At 34.6% G+C, this 15,094-nt stretch overlaps 1 protein-coding gene across 1 annotated transcript in view; it reads left to right on the forward strand.

Annotated features, from left to right (window-relative positions):
- Positions 1–5,353: 5,353 nt before the first annotated feature.
- Positions 5,354–15,094, forward strand: part of LOC101895993 (uncharacterized) — a 30,076-nt gene continuing 20,335 nt past the window's right edge. The window contains exon 1 of the mRNA XM_005176784.4: positions 5,354–6,407. Coding sequence (XP_005176841.1) covers positions 6,185–6,407 — 223 coding nt within the window. The 5' untranslated portion in view covers positions 5,354–6,184. The remainder of the gene's footprint in view (positions 6,408–15,094) is intronic.

The following is a 15,094-nucleotide window of genomic DNA, read 5'->3' on the forward strand; positions in this document are numbered from 1 at the left end:
TGGTTCGAAGAATCGCTGATTTGTTTCGCAAGTTATGACAGATAAAAGTATTGAAAATTGTGACCCCTTGTGAGTGAGGTACCAGGGTTCGCAGATATACAGGGTGAGATAAAACAAGTTAAAAAGCAGTAAGTTCGGCCAGGCCGAACTTTGAATACCCTCCACCATTTGATACGAGTTCGGAAATTTTCAAAAATTAAAAGCGCAAAAAAATTCTGTAAAATTTTTAAAAATACCAAATATAGCCGTTATATTGGGGTCTATACGACGTGGACCTACATAGGCATTGTTTGCACATAAGTCATTACCATATTAAACGGTGAATAATGTAGCTTAAATCATCAAAATATCGTATATAGGGAGGTACTGATATATCGGAGCTGTCCGAAGACCTAGACCTGCATAGACAATTTTCTGTCACAGGCTATAGCATCCAATTCGAACTTCAAATACGACATCTCAAACAATTTCGGTGGGTATTGTACCTAAACTCGTCAACATACCGAATATAGGGAGGTACTGATATATGGTGCCTATACGAAGACCTGGACCTGCATAGACAATTTTCTATCACAGACTGTAGTTTAAATAACGAACTCTAAACACGTAATTTGAAACAATTCCGGTGAATACCGGTACTGGTACCATTATATGGGGGCTATATGAAAACGTGGACCTACATGGTCCATTTACGAACTTATCCTGTCTACTGGAAAAATAAACATATTTGCAAAATTTTAGCCTTCTATCTCAATTCGTTCGAAAGAAAGCGTGAATGCAACAGGCGGACATGGCCGTATCGACTTAGAATTTTACGCTGATCAAGAATATATATATACTTTGTTGAGTCTGACATGAGTATTTCGAGGAGTTACAAACGGAATAACAAACTTAATATAACCTCCATAGTATGGTGGAGGGTATAAAAACTGCAACAAAATCAAACGCCATAATTTTCGCAATTTTTTTTAATTTTATTGAATGAAAGTAAATAATGTCGGAAATAGCATCAGATTTTAGAATAAGTTTAGATTTGTTCGAGTTGGTTACCTTTGGCACGAAATATAACATTCAAACGGCCAATGAAACCATCACACGCTGCCCGAATGTTGCTCTGCGGTATTTTGGCCCATTCCCGGCGAAGCGCTTGATTGAGGTGATCGACACTTAGGTGATTGAGGTGATTCGGCACTTGCTTTCCAAAAATACTCCAGACACAATAGTCCAACGGATTGGTATCCGGATATTTTGATGGCGCTTGGAAATTAAGCGAGGAACCTCATTTTGTAACCATTCTTGGGTGGCGCGTGCTGAGTGCAATGGCGCTGAGTCCTGTTGGAATGTCCAAGATCTCCGCCCAAAATGTTTGCGTGCCCAAGGCTCTAATACACCCTCCAGAATATTTTCGCGATAATATTCAGCATTTATTCCTCTGCCACGGTCGTTTAATACGAGCAGAGAACAACCATCGGCTATTATGGCGGCCCACACCATCACCATGGCCGGCGCTTGAGTTCTGGTGGCCAACTGAAGGTGCACTTCTTCAACTGATCATCTCCATTCTTAAAATCTCCATGAATATATTTTCTTTCGCTTAGAAAAAGAGAAAGATATTAAGTAAATTGCAAACAGGGTGACGTATGAGCATTTATCATACGCCACCAGGCTCAATTCGCCAATCCAATAAGGGACAGTAAATGTGAACATAACGATATACTATGGCATACGTTTGCTGTGGTGAAAAAGAATATGGAATAAGAAAATCAGCTCTATTTTCAGACCTTACACATATGTAATCTTTACCACTAAGATTTAAATCTATATCTATAAAAGAAGAACATGTTTGTACCTTTGATTGTTTGTTTGTATTTTATAGACTCAAAAACCGCTGAACCGCTGAAAAATGAGCTCGGGGTTAAGCCATTGAAATTCCAAAAAGAAAATAGTCTCAAAAGATCTAAAGAGTTGCTTTGCTTGGCCGAAAATGGTGAACTGCCGAATTTGGTTTTCTCTAATGAGAAAACATTCGTTGTCCAGCTGTTTGTAAACAAACGAAATGATCGTGTTTACTTGCCAAAAACGTCAGCTGAAAATGTGCACCTTCGGTTGGCCATTAGAACTCAGGCCGATGGTCGCTTTACGCTCATATTTATCGACCATGGCATCAGAATAGATGCCGCATATTATCGCGAAAAATATTCTGGAGGGTGTATTAAAGCCTTGGTCACGCAAACATTTTGGCACCTTGGACAATCTAACAGGACACCATCGCACTCAGCACGCACCACCCAAAAATGGTTACAAAATGAGGTTCCTCACTTCTTTTTCAGCGCACAATGGCCACCAAAATCTCCGAATACCAATCCGTTGGACTATTGTGTCTGGAGAATTTAGAAAGCAAGGTTAGCACTAAAAAATACCGAAGTGTCGATCACCTCAAGCAGGTGTTTCGCCGGGAATGGATCAAAATACCTCAGAGCAACATTCGAGCAGCGTGTGACGGTTTCATTGGTCGTTTGAAGGCCATATTTCGTGCCAAAGGTGACCAATTCGAACAAATCTAAACATATTCTAAAATTTCCGACATTTTTTGCTTTCATTCAATAAAATGTAAAAATTATGGCCTTTGACTTTATTGCAATATTTTATTTCATCCTGTATACAGATCTGTTACTGGAATAATTTTAACAGCTGTCGGACGAGTGGCTTAGAAGTGGCAGCAGTCTGTATGTGAATTGTCTTATCATGTAACCCCTTCTATAGAAAACCTCTAAAATGTCTTAAATCGATAGACAACTTAACCACAACAGATCAAAATCAATTTCCACAAAAAAAATGTGTCTACAACCGCATTTCCTTTAAAAGATTCTTATTTACGACATCTTTCGACTTAGTGTAAATATAATTTTTCATTTCCTTCCTTCCTCACTTAGGCGGCAAGTGGAATTCTTCATTCGAAATATTTGTTTGTCAATAACAATTAGACAAACATCTGGTTTCTAAATAAAACATTTTTTTCTTCTCTTTTTGTATAAATATTTGAAATTTTCATTAACAATTAATGGAAATTCTTTGATGAGAAATGAAAATCTGCTGATCTTTTAATTTATGGTTTCAACAAATAACAACGAAAAATTCACCCACAGCACTAAGACGTCTGACTATGACCAGACCATTCAATGGAAATTTGTTTACATTCAATGAGAGCAAAATATTTACTCAAATCCAAAAGGAAAAAATATATATTTTGAAAAAAAAAAAACAAAAACAAAACTGAAAATAAAATACGCAAAACCGTCTAACGGTGAAAATATTTTCATTTCAAATGTCAAGAAAAATATGAATGGAAATCATTCAAATGCAGACCGAAAAACATATCAACATCAACACCTAAAAATCATCAGCGTCATTAGCAGCATCGCACTAACACACCACCCACAACATTCGTGTGGCGTGTGCTTGTAATAAAGCCAAAAAAAAATATTCGACAATAACAACAATTACAAAACGTCAAAACGGCCGACAGATAGACAAACAAAAAAAAAATTCTTTAGAAATTAAAAAAAAAAAATCACCCAAACTCACAAACAATCAGACACTCACAACTGCACAACTTGCAACTAAGTGCGATGAGCAGAAGAGTGCGGGAGAGTGAGAGAATGCCATCAAAGGAATGCACTCCACCCACTCCCCTACCAAAAACAAAACAAACACACAAGAACACACTAATTTCCATATCAAATCATTATCCGCTATGTCGTTGTATGAAGAGCAGCTGGAAAGTGTGAGACGATAAGAGTGTGAGAGAAGTACCAATTCTACCTACAACTCGTCGGTTGCTCTTAGAGGCAACAAAAGCAATAACAAAACAAAATCTACTTAGAACGAGATGAACACAAACACACACAATGAGAAGAGTGTTCGACTCCATAAAATAAAAACAAAACGGGGAAAACAATAAAAAACAAAGTATTTTGTAATACAGGTGGTAATGGAGAGGGAGAACATTAGATGGCACAGTATTTAGGGGTGGTCATAATTTTCTTCCTCTCTAATAAGAAAACTAACAGGGACCTCGGGTCTAGATTTTTTCCTGTTGGAAATATTTTTTTTTTTTTTTGAGAACTCGGGTCTCAATTTTTTCCTAATATAAAGACTAGTGAAATAACTGACTGACTGATCTAGAATTAACGCCAGACTAAACGGCTGAAGCCAAAATCATGAAATTTGAAACGAGGGTCATTCTTAGTGTGTATTGAATAATTTGTATGGGACAATTGGAATGATCTAGAATTCTGACATTTGGAATGAGAGTCACTGATGGAATGCAGGATAGACGTAATGAAGGATTTTTGGAAATTCGAACATTAAGATTATGAAAAGTTCTAAAATTGTACCTTTCGGTATTATGAGAAAGGATAGAGCTAAAAACTTGAAATTTAGTAATTTGAGTATTTCGGTTGGAAAGTAAGTTTCATATATATAGGTGGTTTTGAAATATGTACCAAAATTGTACGAAAAGTACTAAATTTGGTATTGGGAAGGGAGCTGGAATCCTGAAATTTTGATATGACTGTTACTGTTGGAGTCTGCTGGTTTTGGAACTGTGTACCATAAATGTTCGAAAAGTATTAGGTGAAGGAATAGAGCTGGAGACCCGATATATGATATTGAGGTCTCTGTTGGTATCTGGAATTGAGATATGTAGGTGATTGATGAAATGTGTACAGAAATTGTACGAAAAGTACTCAATTTGGTAGAAGTAAAATCCTGAAATTTGATGTAGATGGGCACTGTTTCTGTCTGTGGTTAGGATATTGAGGTGGTTTTGGAAATGTGTACTATAATTGTTCCAAAAGTACTAAGCGGTACTAAATTGGGAGAACGGATAGAGATGGAATCCCGAAATTTAATATAGAGCTATCTAATCAATGAGGCCTTATGTCTCCATTTTTTTTTCTTCCAAAAAAAAAAAATTCTCTATGGGAAAATTTGGTGAGACCTCGAGTCTTCATTTTTTCCCTTTAGAAAATAAAATCGCTGAAGCTTCGAGTTTACATTTTTCCCTATGAGAAAAAATCGGTGAAGCTCCGGGGCTCTGAGCCGAATACTGTTACTTTCCATTGTGTGGGTGGTTTTTTGGGCTGCCTTACTAATTACTGTGGCCAATTCATCAAAAGCTAAAAGAAGAGAATGAAAATGTTAGAAAAATTTCTTTACAGTGCTCAACACATGTTGCAAGAGAGTGAGTGGTATGAGTCTCAAGGAACAGAGAGAAAGAGTGAAAGCCAATTTTCAATAATTGTTATAAAGTTGTAGTAACTGCTGGAGAAGTTATAAGAGAATTGCGAACGAAAAAGAGAGAGCATAATCAAAGAGTTTCAACTCTTTGCAACATTTGCGCTCACCGGACACGAAGTGTGTTGTGCTAAGTTCTGAGCGAGCCACATATCCGCGTGGACGAATGGAGCAAAACATTCACAACAAAACGGATAACTTTGGCCCAACAGACGACGAATCATTACAAATGCAGTTGCACACGGAGACGGTTGGTTGTCGGCTCGCAAAGAAAACGAAACGAAACGTGTGGCACCACGGCCACAACAACAGGAACGGTTAACGGCAATTTTTTTAAATGGAAAAGCATGCAATGCAAATATTGAAAGGCAACAAAATTTAATATTACCAAAACAACAGCAAAAAATATAAACAGAAACAAATGAAAAGAAATAAAATGTAACGCCAGAATTGTTTTCCACCAAAAAAAGGAAATAAAACCGAAAAAGAAAACATTTCAATCAACGACAATAAAAAAAACACAAAAATAAATTACGAGAAATATTTTTAAGTGAACCAAAAAAAAAACAACAAAAAGAAATTCAATGCATTTATTTCTATAACAACTTAAAAAAAATATTGAAAAGCAAAGCAATTTAACATATCAAAAATAAAAATAAAATTATTTAAAAAATAAAAAAAAAAAATATCGTCAAACGTCAATGGAAATTATTTTAAACAGAATTTTAGTTATATTACAAACCAAAAGCTAATTGAAAACGATAAATTATTTTTAAATACATTACAACAAGTGTTCAAAAGTGAAACGTGGGACGAGAGCGCGCAACACCCTCTGACATTAGCATAATAGCATCGACACAGTCACCCAGCCAGTCAGTCAGCCAACATGAATTCCAAAGTGGGCTCGTTAGAGGAAAAAGTCAAACTGCCGCCTACGGAAACAATTAGTCGCTGCTATCAGCCGCAGGGCAATCGTAAGGTCATTCGCATCTTAACGGTTGCCGTCTATGTGCTGTGCGTCTCGTTGGCCGCCATTATGCTGTCGCTGTATTATATATTCATATGGGATCCGACGATACGCCCATTTGTGACCAAAGGCAATAATTGTGGTAAGATGTGCCAAAAAAAAAACCAAAGAGGCAACAAAAACTAAAATTACTTGTTGTTATTGTTGTTGTGTTGAAAACCAAACAAATTAGCCAGTGATCATCACTGACTGGCACGAGCCAAAAACCAGACCAAAAGTAAAAAAAAAGTGTGCCACCGCAAAACCATATGGTGGGTCATTAAAGAGATGCATGTGGAATGTGGGCAAAGGCGATTAGAATGGAGAGGAATTTAGGCGACTGTGTCATACCCTACTTGTTTACATTACAGGCAGTGCAAATTGTTTAAATTTTTTGGGGATGGATTGAATAAAGCGGATATAAAACAAGTAGGAATTGTGCAAATGCCCTAAACGATAGCTAAGTTATGATCAGTTATGATTATGAATTGGAAAATTCCAAATTTTACATCAGTGATTTCTTTTAACTTGTATTGAACATTTTTGGAAACCCAAAATGCAAACCGTTCTTTTGTGAAGAGAGTATTTTCAAAACCCTGAAAAGAGATGTGAGGACTTTTAGATCTTTAAACGTGTTGTTTTTTTTTTAAATCTATATGCTGTTTTAAGTTAACATTTTTTCAAGTCTCACAGCTCTTAATGTGATTTTTTAGGAAAAATAGCAACGACTGTCAGAGGTAACAACGTTGAGCTTTATTGAGGACTTTTAGGACTCTTAACGTGGGTTCTAAAAAGAGTTTTTTAAAGACTGTCAGAGATTTTGGATTTTTTCAATAGAATTTTTTTCAAGGATTTTAGAATTTTTTACTTGGGCTTTTAAAGTTCATCAGGAACCAACGTGGACTTTGAAGCAGTTTTTTTAAAAAAACTGTCAGAGGTACAAGACTTGATTTTTTTCAAAAAACTTTTTCAAGGATTTTGGGACTCTATACGTGGGTTTTTTTAAGACTGTCAGAGGTACGAACATTGATTTCGATTCTATTTCTGAAGACTTTTATGACTCTAAACGTGGGTTAATAAAAACTGTCAGAGGTTCCAATTTTAATTTTGTCTAAAAACTTTTTTCCAGGATTTAAGGGCCCTAAACGTGGGTTTTTTAAACGATTGTCAACTTCGATTTTTGCTGAGGACTTTCAGGACTCCAAACGTGGGTTTCTAAAAGACTGTAAAAGGTACCAACTTTAAGTTTGTCTAAAAACTCTTTTCAAGGATTTTAGGGCTCTAAAAGTGGGTCAAAGGTACCAACTTGGATTCTTTCCGAGAACTTTTAGGACTCGAAACGTGGACTTTAAAAACAGTTTTTTTAAAATACTGTCAAATCTAGCAGCATTAATTTTTTCTAAGCAGGGGTTCTACAATGATTATTAGATGTACCAATGTTTATTTTTCCTGAAGAATTTTAGGACCCTAATTGTGAATTTTAAGAAGAGATTTTAATAGGCCGTCAGAGGTACCAACGTTGACTTTTTTCAGGGCCTTTTTTGATAATTTTAGGACTTTAGGCATGGGGTTTTTTATAGATTGTTAAACGCACCAAAGTGATTTTTAGGGATTTTTCAAAGGATTTTAGGACTCTAAAAAAGTTTGTCAGAGGTGGGTTTTTTGTCTAAGGACTATTATAAAGATGGATCTATAAAAGGGACGTTTATTTTCAATAAGATTTTATTCAAGGGCTTTTAGAGCTTTTTATTGTTGGTTTTTAAAACGACTTTTTATCAAGGACGTTGACAGCTTTAAAACTCTAACTTGGGTTTTCTAAAGTTTGTAAGAGGTACCAGATTTGATTTTTTCTAACAATTTTTGTCAAGGATTTTATGACTCCATTCGTGTTTTTATTTTAAAGACTTTCAGAGATACCAACTTGGATTTTTTCCGAGAACTTCTAGAACTCGAAACGTGGACTTTAAAGAGAGTTTTTAAAAGATCGTCAGATGTAACTCTAAGGACTTTTATGAATCTAAGGGTACATTTATGAGAAGACTTTTTCAATGACTTTTAGAACTCAAAAAACGTGCATTTTTAAATAAGAACTTTGCAGAATTAATCCCGGTTGTTTAAGGAACTTTGCCAAGGATGTCCGAGCTCTTAATGCGGATTTTCAAGAATAATTATTCAAAGCCTGTTAGAAAATGTTCAGGTGTCTAAATATAAATTTTTTAAGAAGAATTTTGAATTGTGTCTACTTTAAGTAGTATGTTGCCAAGTACATCAAATGCTCTAAACGTGTTTTTTTTTTCTTAAGGAAATTCGACAAGGACTGCTATAGCTTTCAACGTGGGGTTCCCAGAATAAATTTTCGTGGAGTATTCTCAAAGTGAATTTAGAAGAATTTTGCCTAGGACTTTCAGTTCTTAATGTGGATTTTTGAGAATTTTTAAGGACTGTTAGAGGACTTTTAGAACTGAAAATGTAGATTTTTTAAAGGAATTTTGACAAGGACTTTTAGACATGCCAAGGACTTACGACATGAATTTTTGAGAAAATGGCTGTTAGAGAACTTTCAAAAAAGGCTGATGTTTTAATAGAGCTACTTCTAATGACTGGACTTTTAAAACTTCTTGAGCTCGTAGGGTTTATAGAACTTTTCTCAAGGACTTTTAAAGCTCCAAACGTAAATTTTTCACGAAGGCTTTTACAAGTTATTTTTTTCCTGAATTTTTTAAGAAAAAATTAATAAATAAACAATCGTTGTTTTTATAAAAAAAAACAACAATAAAGGGATTAAGCCTGACAATTTTGCAACAAGAAAAAATTGGACTATTTCAACTTCTTTTCATAATAAAAATTGGCCGTCTCCATATCTAAAACCTAGAGACCAAGTGACCTCAATAACAAAATTCGGTATTCCAACTCGAATCATTCTCTCAATGACAAATTTAGTACTGTTTAGTACTTTTCGTACAAATACAATACGCATTTCAAAACCCCCTCCATAGCTTATCCACAGAAATCAACAGCGACAAATATATCAAATTTAAGGATTCCAGCCGTATCCCTTCATCCAATACCAAATTTAATAACATTTAGTACTTTTCGTACAAAATATAGGACGCATTTATATACCACCGCTAAATCTCAAACGCAGATAACATTACTTATCTTATATAATATCAAATTTCAGAATTGTATCTCTATCCCCATAACCAATGCGAAATATAGTACCATTCAGTACTTCTCGTACAATTATAGTAAACATTTCCCAAACCACCTTCCTATGTTCAGGCTTCACAAAATTTTAGATATAAAACACTATCGTTTCACCCAATACCAAATTGTACCAAATATAGCACTATTTAGTATTTTTCGTGCACTTGTGGTACACATTTCCAAAATTACCCCCCTATCGCAAACCAACCACCAACAGGGACCCCAATACAGTATTTCAAATTTTCAGCTTCATTCGTTTACCCTAAACTGTTCAAAATTGAGTACCATTTAGTACAGTTCGGGCACTTAGCAAACATTTCTGAAACCACCTTTGTACATCAAACTTACTTTCCAACCTTGATTTTCATTCTAAATTTCAAAATGTTGGCTTTATTCGTTCACTTCGAATTTTCGAAAACCCTTTGGTACACCAATCCTGTACTCCATTAGTGACTCGCATTCCAAATTTCAGAATTCTAGCTCATTCCGATTGTCCAATCCAAATATTAAATTTTAAGTAAATTTTAGTATTTTTCGTACCCTTTCAGTACGAATTTCCAAAAACCCAGGCTCCTACGCACCAAGACTGGTCCTCATGATAAATTACTAAATTCTAGCTTAAGCCGTTTCGTTTAGGCGTTGATTCTGAATTATTTCACTACTTTCATCTTACTTTTTGATCCAATCCCCTAAAAACCCTAAACCACCTTGCCGTATAGGGTACAATTCAGCAAATGAATTAGTGGACTTTAATGGGGGCTCACAGAAAGAAAAGCAGCAGCTACAACTTAACAAATTCGTGGCCTAAATTGTTTTTTTTTTCTTTTGCCAGAAATTCCATAACTAAACCAAATAAGAACATCTGCAATCAATTATGGTTCTGGCTTCTGCAAAACTCAGACAAGCCGAAAGGAAGGGAGAGACTGCTCTGGGCTCTGTTTTCCCTACAAAAAAAACGAAATAATGAAATTAAAAGTTGTTATTGTTGCTGTTGCTGCTTTTTGCTTTATGGCAATGTGTTGTTGCTATAGCGTAGTGTTATATATAGATAACAATTAATTGTAACACACTCAGAGCATGACATACACATACACGTTTTCAGTCTGGCTGCCCCTCCATCCTACATTGATGTATGTGGCAACTTTAATGTCAAACGGATGTATGTATGTTGTTGTTGCTGTTAATGTATGAGTGGGTGTCAGTCAGCCAGTTTGCATATGATGTGTGTGTGATTGTGCATAATGTAAAACACTTTTGGTCTAAACTACTACCACTACCAACAAACAATTACTACTGTATGCACACATCGACACTCGCTGACACATACACACACACACACTGGCACTTTCACTGAGTGTTGCAAGAGTATCACTAAACTTTAGCAGCAGCAGCAACATCAGCAAAAAACTGTTGCCTACATTAAGGCTTCACACAGTCAGTCAGTGAACAAGGCCGCCATACCATCAACGAACGTTTGGCGGCATATTTTGCATGATTTTTTGTGCTAGCTTGCTGTTCTTGTTGCTGTTTCAAAATGTTTGTGGTGGGAGGAGTACAAATTAAATTAAAGTTCTCTTTTTGTTGTTGCTGTTGTTACTGTTCTTTTTTTTTGTTTTTTGTTTTTGTTCGTTTGATATATTCATGTGGGATTGTTTTAACATAGACCACAATTTAGAAAGAGTTATCAGTTGAGGTTTTTTGTTGTTGCTACTGTTGTTGTTTTTGTTGTTCACCATCTCTGTTGCAAACTTAATTTACTTGTGAATAGACAACAAGTGTAATTAAATCTACTAAATGGATTTAAAATTAAATAAGAACACAAGATGGAACAGAAGATATCCGTAAGAAGATATATGAAGATGTGTATGTGTAACAATATGTGTGTGTGCCAACGGAAGATATTTTGACATATTTAAATGAAATTCGAAGAAATTTAAGCTGGAACCATGGAGTTGAGGAGCTGAATAATTGTCTGTAACCAGAGCAACAGAACATATTGGATTAGGGAAACGTTTTCCGAAGATACTGCAAAAAAAAACTCTGGGAAGAATATGAAATATATTTGAAGGGGACTTATATTTCATTTGAAATACTTAAATATTGGAATGCAAATGGTGGATTTTTAAAGACCCAACAGTCGAAGATGCAAAAAGATAAATTGGCTCAAAGAATTTCCTTGAAAGAATATCGAAATGTTATTCTATATTAATGAAAGAGTAAAGTAATTGACTGACTGGCATAATTAACGAACCTGCTGAAGATAAAATTTTAACATTTTGTGTTAGGATCACTCTTGGTGTCAGATACGGCTGGGTTTTTGAAAATTCGTACTAGAACGGTCCGAAAAGTACTAAATATTGCACCTTTTCAAGAACTGATAGAGTTGGGACTCTTAAATTTGGAATGAGGGAAACTGATGTATGATGGATTTACCAAAGGGTTTTCGGAAACTACGTGTGTTCGAAAAGTACTAAAATGTACTACATGAACGGTTACAGCTAAAAAGTAGAAATTTGGAATAGGAATCAATGTTGAGGAGTAAGGTCGATGTAAGGAAGTAGTTTTGGAAGTATGTACTCATGTATACGAAAAGTACTAAACGTACTATATTTGGTACAATTTGAATTTGGAGGAATAGATGGAGTTGGAATCCTAACTAAATTTGGTACTATTTGAATTCGGAGGAACAGATGGAGCAGAAATTGTGAAATTTAAAATTAACATTGGATTGTAGGGTTGTGATATGGAAGTAGCTTTCGAAATTTGTTCTTATGTGCACGAAAAGTACTAAATGGTACTAAATTTAGATAGAGCTGGAATGCTGAAATTTGGAAATAAAATTACTATTGCATTATAGGAATTAGGTGTATAGATAGTTTTGGAAATTCTTACTTATGTGTATTAAATGGTACTAAATTTGGATATATGTGTTTGAGATTTGGTGGTGGTTGCCTCCTATATAAATGGTACTAAATTTAGATAAAGCTGGAATGCTGAAATTTGGAAATAAGATTACTATTGCATTATAGGAATCAGGTATTTTGATAGTTTTGGCAATTCTTACTTATGTGTACTAAATGGTACTAAATTTGGATATATGTGTTTGAGATTTGGTGGTGGTTGCGTCCTATATTTGAACGAAAAGCACTAAGTGGTACTAAATCTGGTATTGAGTGAAGAGATAGGGCAGGAATCCCGAAATTTGATATTGAAATCTGAGGTAAGCGTACTATAATTTTACGAAAAGTACTAAATTTGAGGTCGATTGAAGGAAGAGAGGTGAAATTCTGAAGTTTAATATATATGTCACTGTTAGTGTCTGTTAGCTAAGAGATGAAGGTGGGTTTGGAAATATATACTATACTTGTCCGAAAAGTACTAAGTGGTGCTAAATTTGGTACTGAGTGAAATGATCCTCAAATTTGATATTGAAGTCTCTATTGGTATTTGGAATTGGGATATGAAAATGATTTTGGAAATGTGCACTATAATTGTACGAAAAGTTCTATGTGGTACAATATTTGGTCTTCACTCAATACCAAATATTGTACCACATAGATATAGATAAAATTCTGAAATTTAATACATAGATTACTGATGGTATCTGCGTTTGAGATTTGATGGTGGTTTGAAAATGTGTCCTACAGTTGTACTAAAAGTGCTAAATGGTACTTAATTTGGTATTGGGCGAAGGAATAGGGCTGGAATCCTCAAATTTGAGGTTGAGGTTTCTCTTGGTATCTGGAATTGATTATGGAGGTGGTTTTTGAAATGTGTACTGTAATTGCACGAAAAGTACTAAATGGTACTAAATTTGGTATTGGCGAAGGCATAGACTGGAAATCCTAATATAGATGCCACTCTTGGTGTCTGTGGTTAAGATATGGTGGTTTTGGAATTATGTATTATAATTGTCCGAAAAGTACTAAGTGGTACTAAATTTGGTATTAAGTGAAGGAATAGAGCTGGAATCCCGTAATTTGATATTGAGGTTGTTTTAGAAACGTTTACTATAGTTGTTTGAAAAGTTTCAAAATTAATTAAATTTTGGTGTTGGGTGAAGGGATAGAGCTCGAGCCGTGAAGTTTTATATTGCGTTGACTGTTGGTGCCTGGGATTATTGTATAGAACGGTTTTGCAAATGAGTACTAAAATTATACTAATAGTAGTAAATGATACTAAATTGGGTGTTGGGTGAGCTGGAATCAAGAAATTTGATATTAGGTCTTATATGGAGATCTGGTAGTGGTTTTACAAATGTGTACTAAAAAAGTACTAAAGGGTACTAATTTTAGATAACGGTTGGTGTCTTTTGATCGAGTACAAGTACAAATACTCTAAGAAATTATTATAAAAATTTAACAATAGATCGCAGAGACCATCAGAAATCTTAATCACCAGTCTAAACACCAGAAATTAACAAATATTAAAAACACATGTTAGGGTTAAAGGCCTACTTCATGTGTGTTTAGGCACAATACTCCGACAAACCATTATTATAGAAGGAAAAAAATGTTTTTTAGGCAAGATTTACAGCTTTCGTGTATTATGAGAACTATAGTAGTATTTTATGACAAATAATTTTGAAGAAACTTTTGACTTGTTACGGTCTCGTTTAAATAGAGTTTTTAACGATTTTTTGAAAAGAGGACGAAATTAAGGTTTACAATTTTTTTTTTTTTTTTTGAAAATGTACTACATGATCCTTCTGCTTCTGGTACTGACCTAAAAATTGTACATTTTTAAAAAAAAGTTTAAAATCTCATATGAATTATATGGAATATCACATTTGGTTGAAACTTCAAAAATCGAAACCTCCGAAAATCGAGAAAAAAGTTCAAATTTTTCAAAGTAATTGTATAACTTATTGGAAGTCCAACCAGAGGACATCATAGATTTATACCAAACCTCTAAAATCAAGTGCAAAAATTTACACATTTTTATAAGATTTTATAGTCTCCCTTTAGATCACTGTCGTAGTTCGATTGACTTTTAATTTGTTAAAAGTCGAGAGTTTGGGCTATGAAACTAGTACATACAGATTTATTGAAAATATATTTGTATCTCATTGATTGTCAATAGGCTTTTCAAAAACAGGACAATTATTATTTTGTTTAATAATTTATCATTTCTATTTGAATCTTCCAGCATCTTCAGGACGCAAAAAAAAATTGTCAGCTCGTATCAGCTATTTTTATTAGCTTACCTTTGGCGTATTTTTAAACTTTTAATTCAAATGCAAATTACCTGCAACGATACAAAAAAGGGAAAATTAATTGAGTTAAAATATTTGTTATAAGAAAACAGTAAGGAAAGGTCAAAAGCCGGACGGGCCGATAATATGACCGACTATGGGTATATAGTAGATCTCCCGGAACAAAAAACTATGAACCTTATTTGAATGCGTATCATGGCTTTAGAGTAGTCGTAATTTGGGAACAATATCCAACTCTGAATCGAATTTTCAACAAATTTGACGGAGGCTTTTGTACCTCTAATACCAAATAACATTAAAAATTATTTATTGCACTAATAGATATAACGGGCCGAGTTTCACCAAATGCAAAATTCGGTTGAATATAA

Source organism: Musca domestica, unplaced genomic scaffold (genome assembly GCF_030504385.1).
Source record: "Musca domestica strain aabys unplaced genomic scaffold, Musca_domestica.polishedcontigs.V.1.1 44, whole genome shotgun sequence".
Lineage (NCBI taxonomy): Eukaryota > Metazoa > Arthropoda > Insecta > Diptera > Muscidae > Musca > Musca domestica.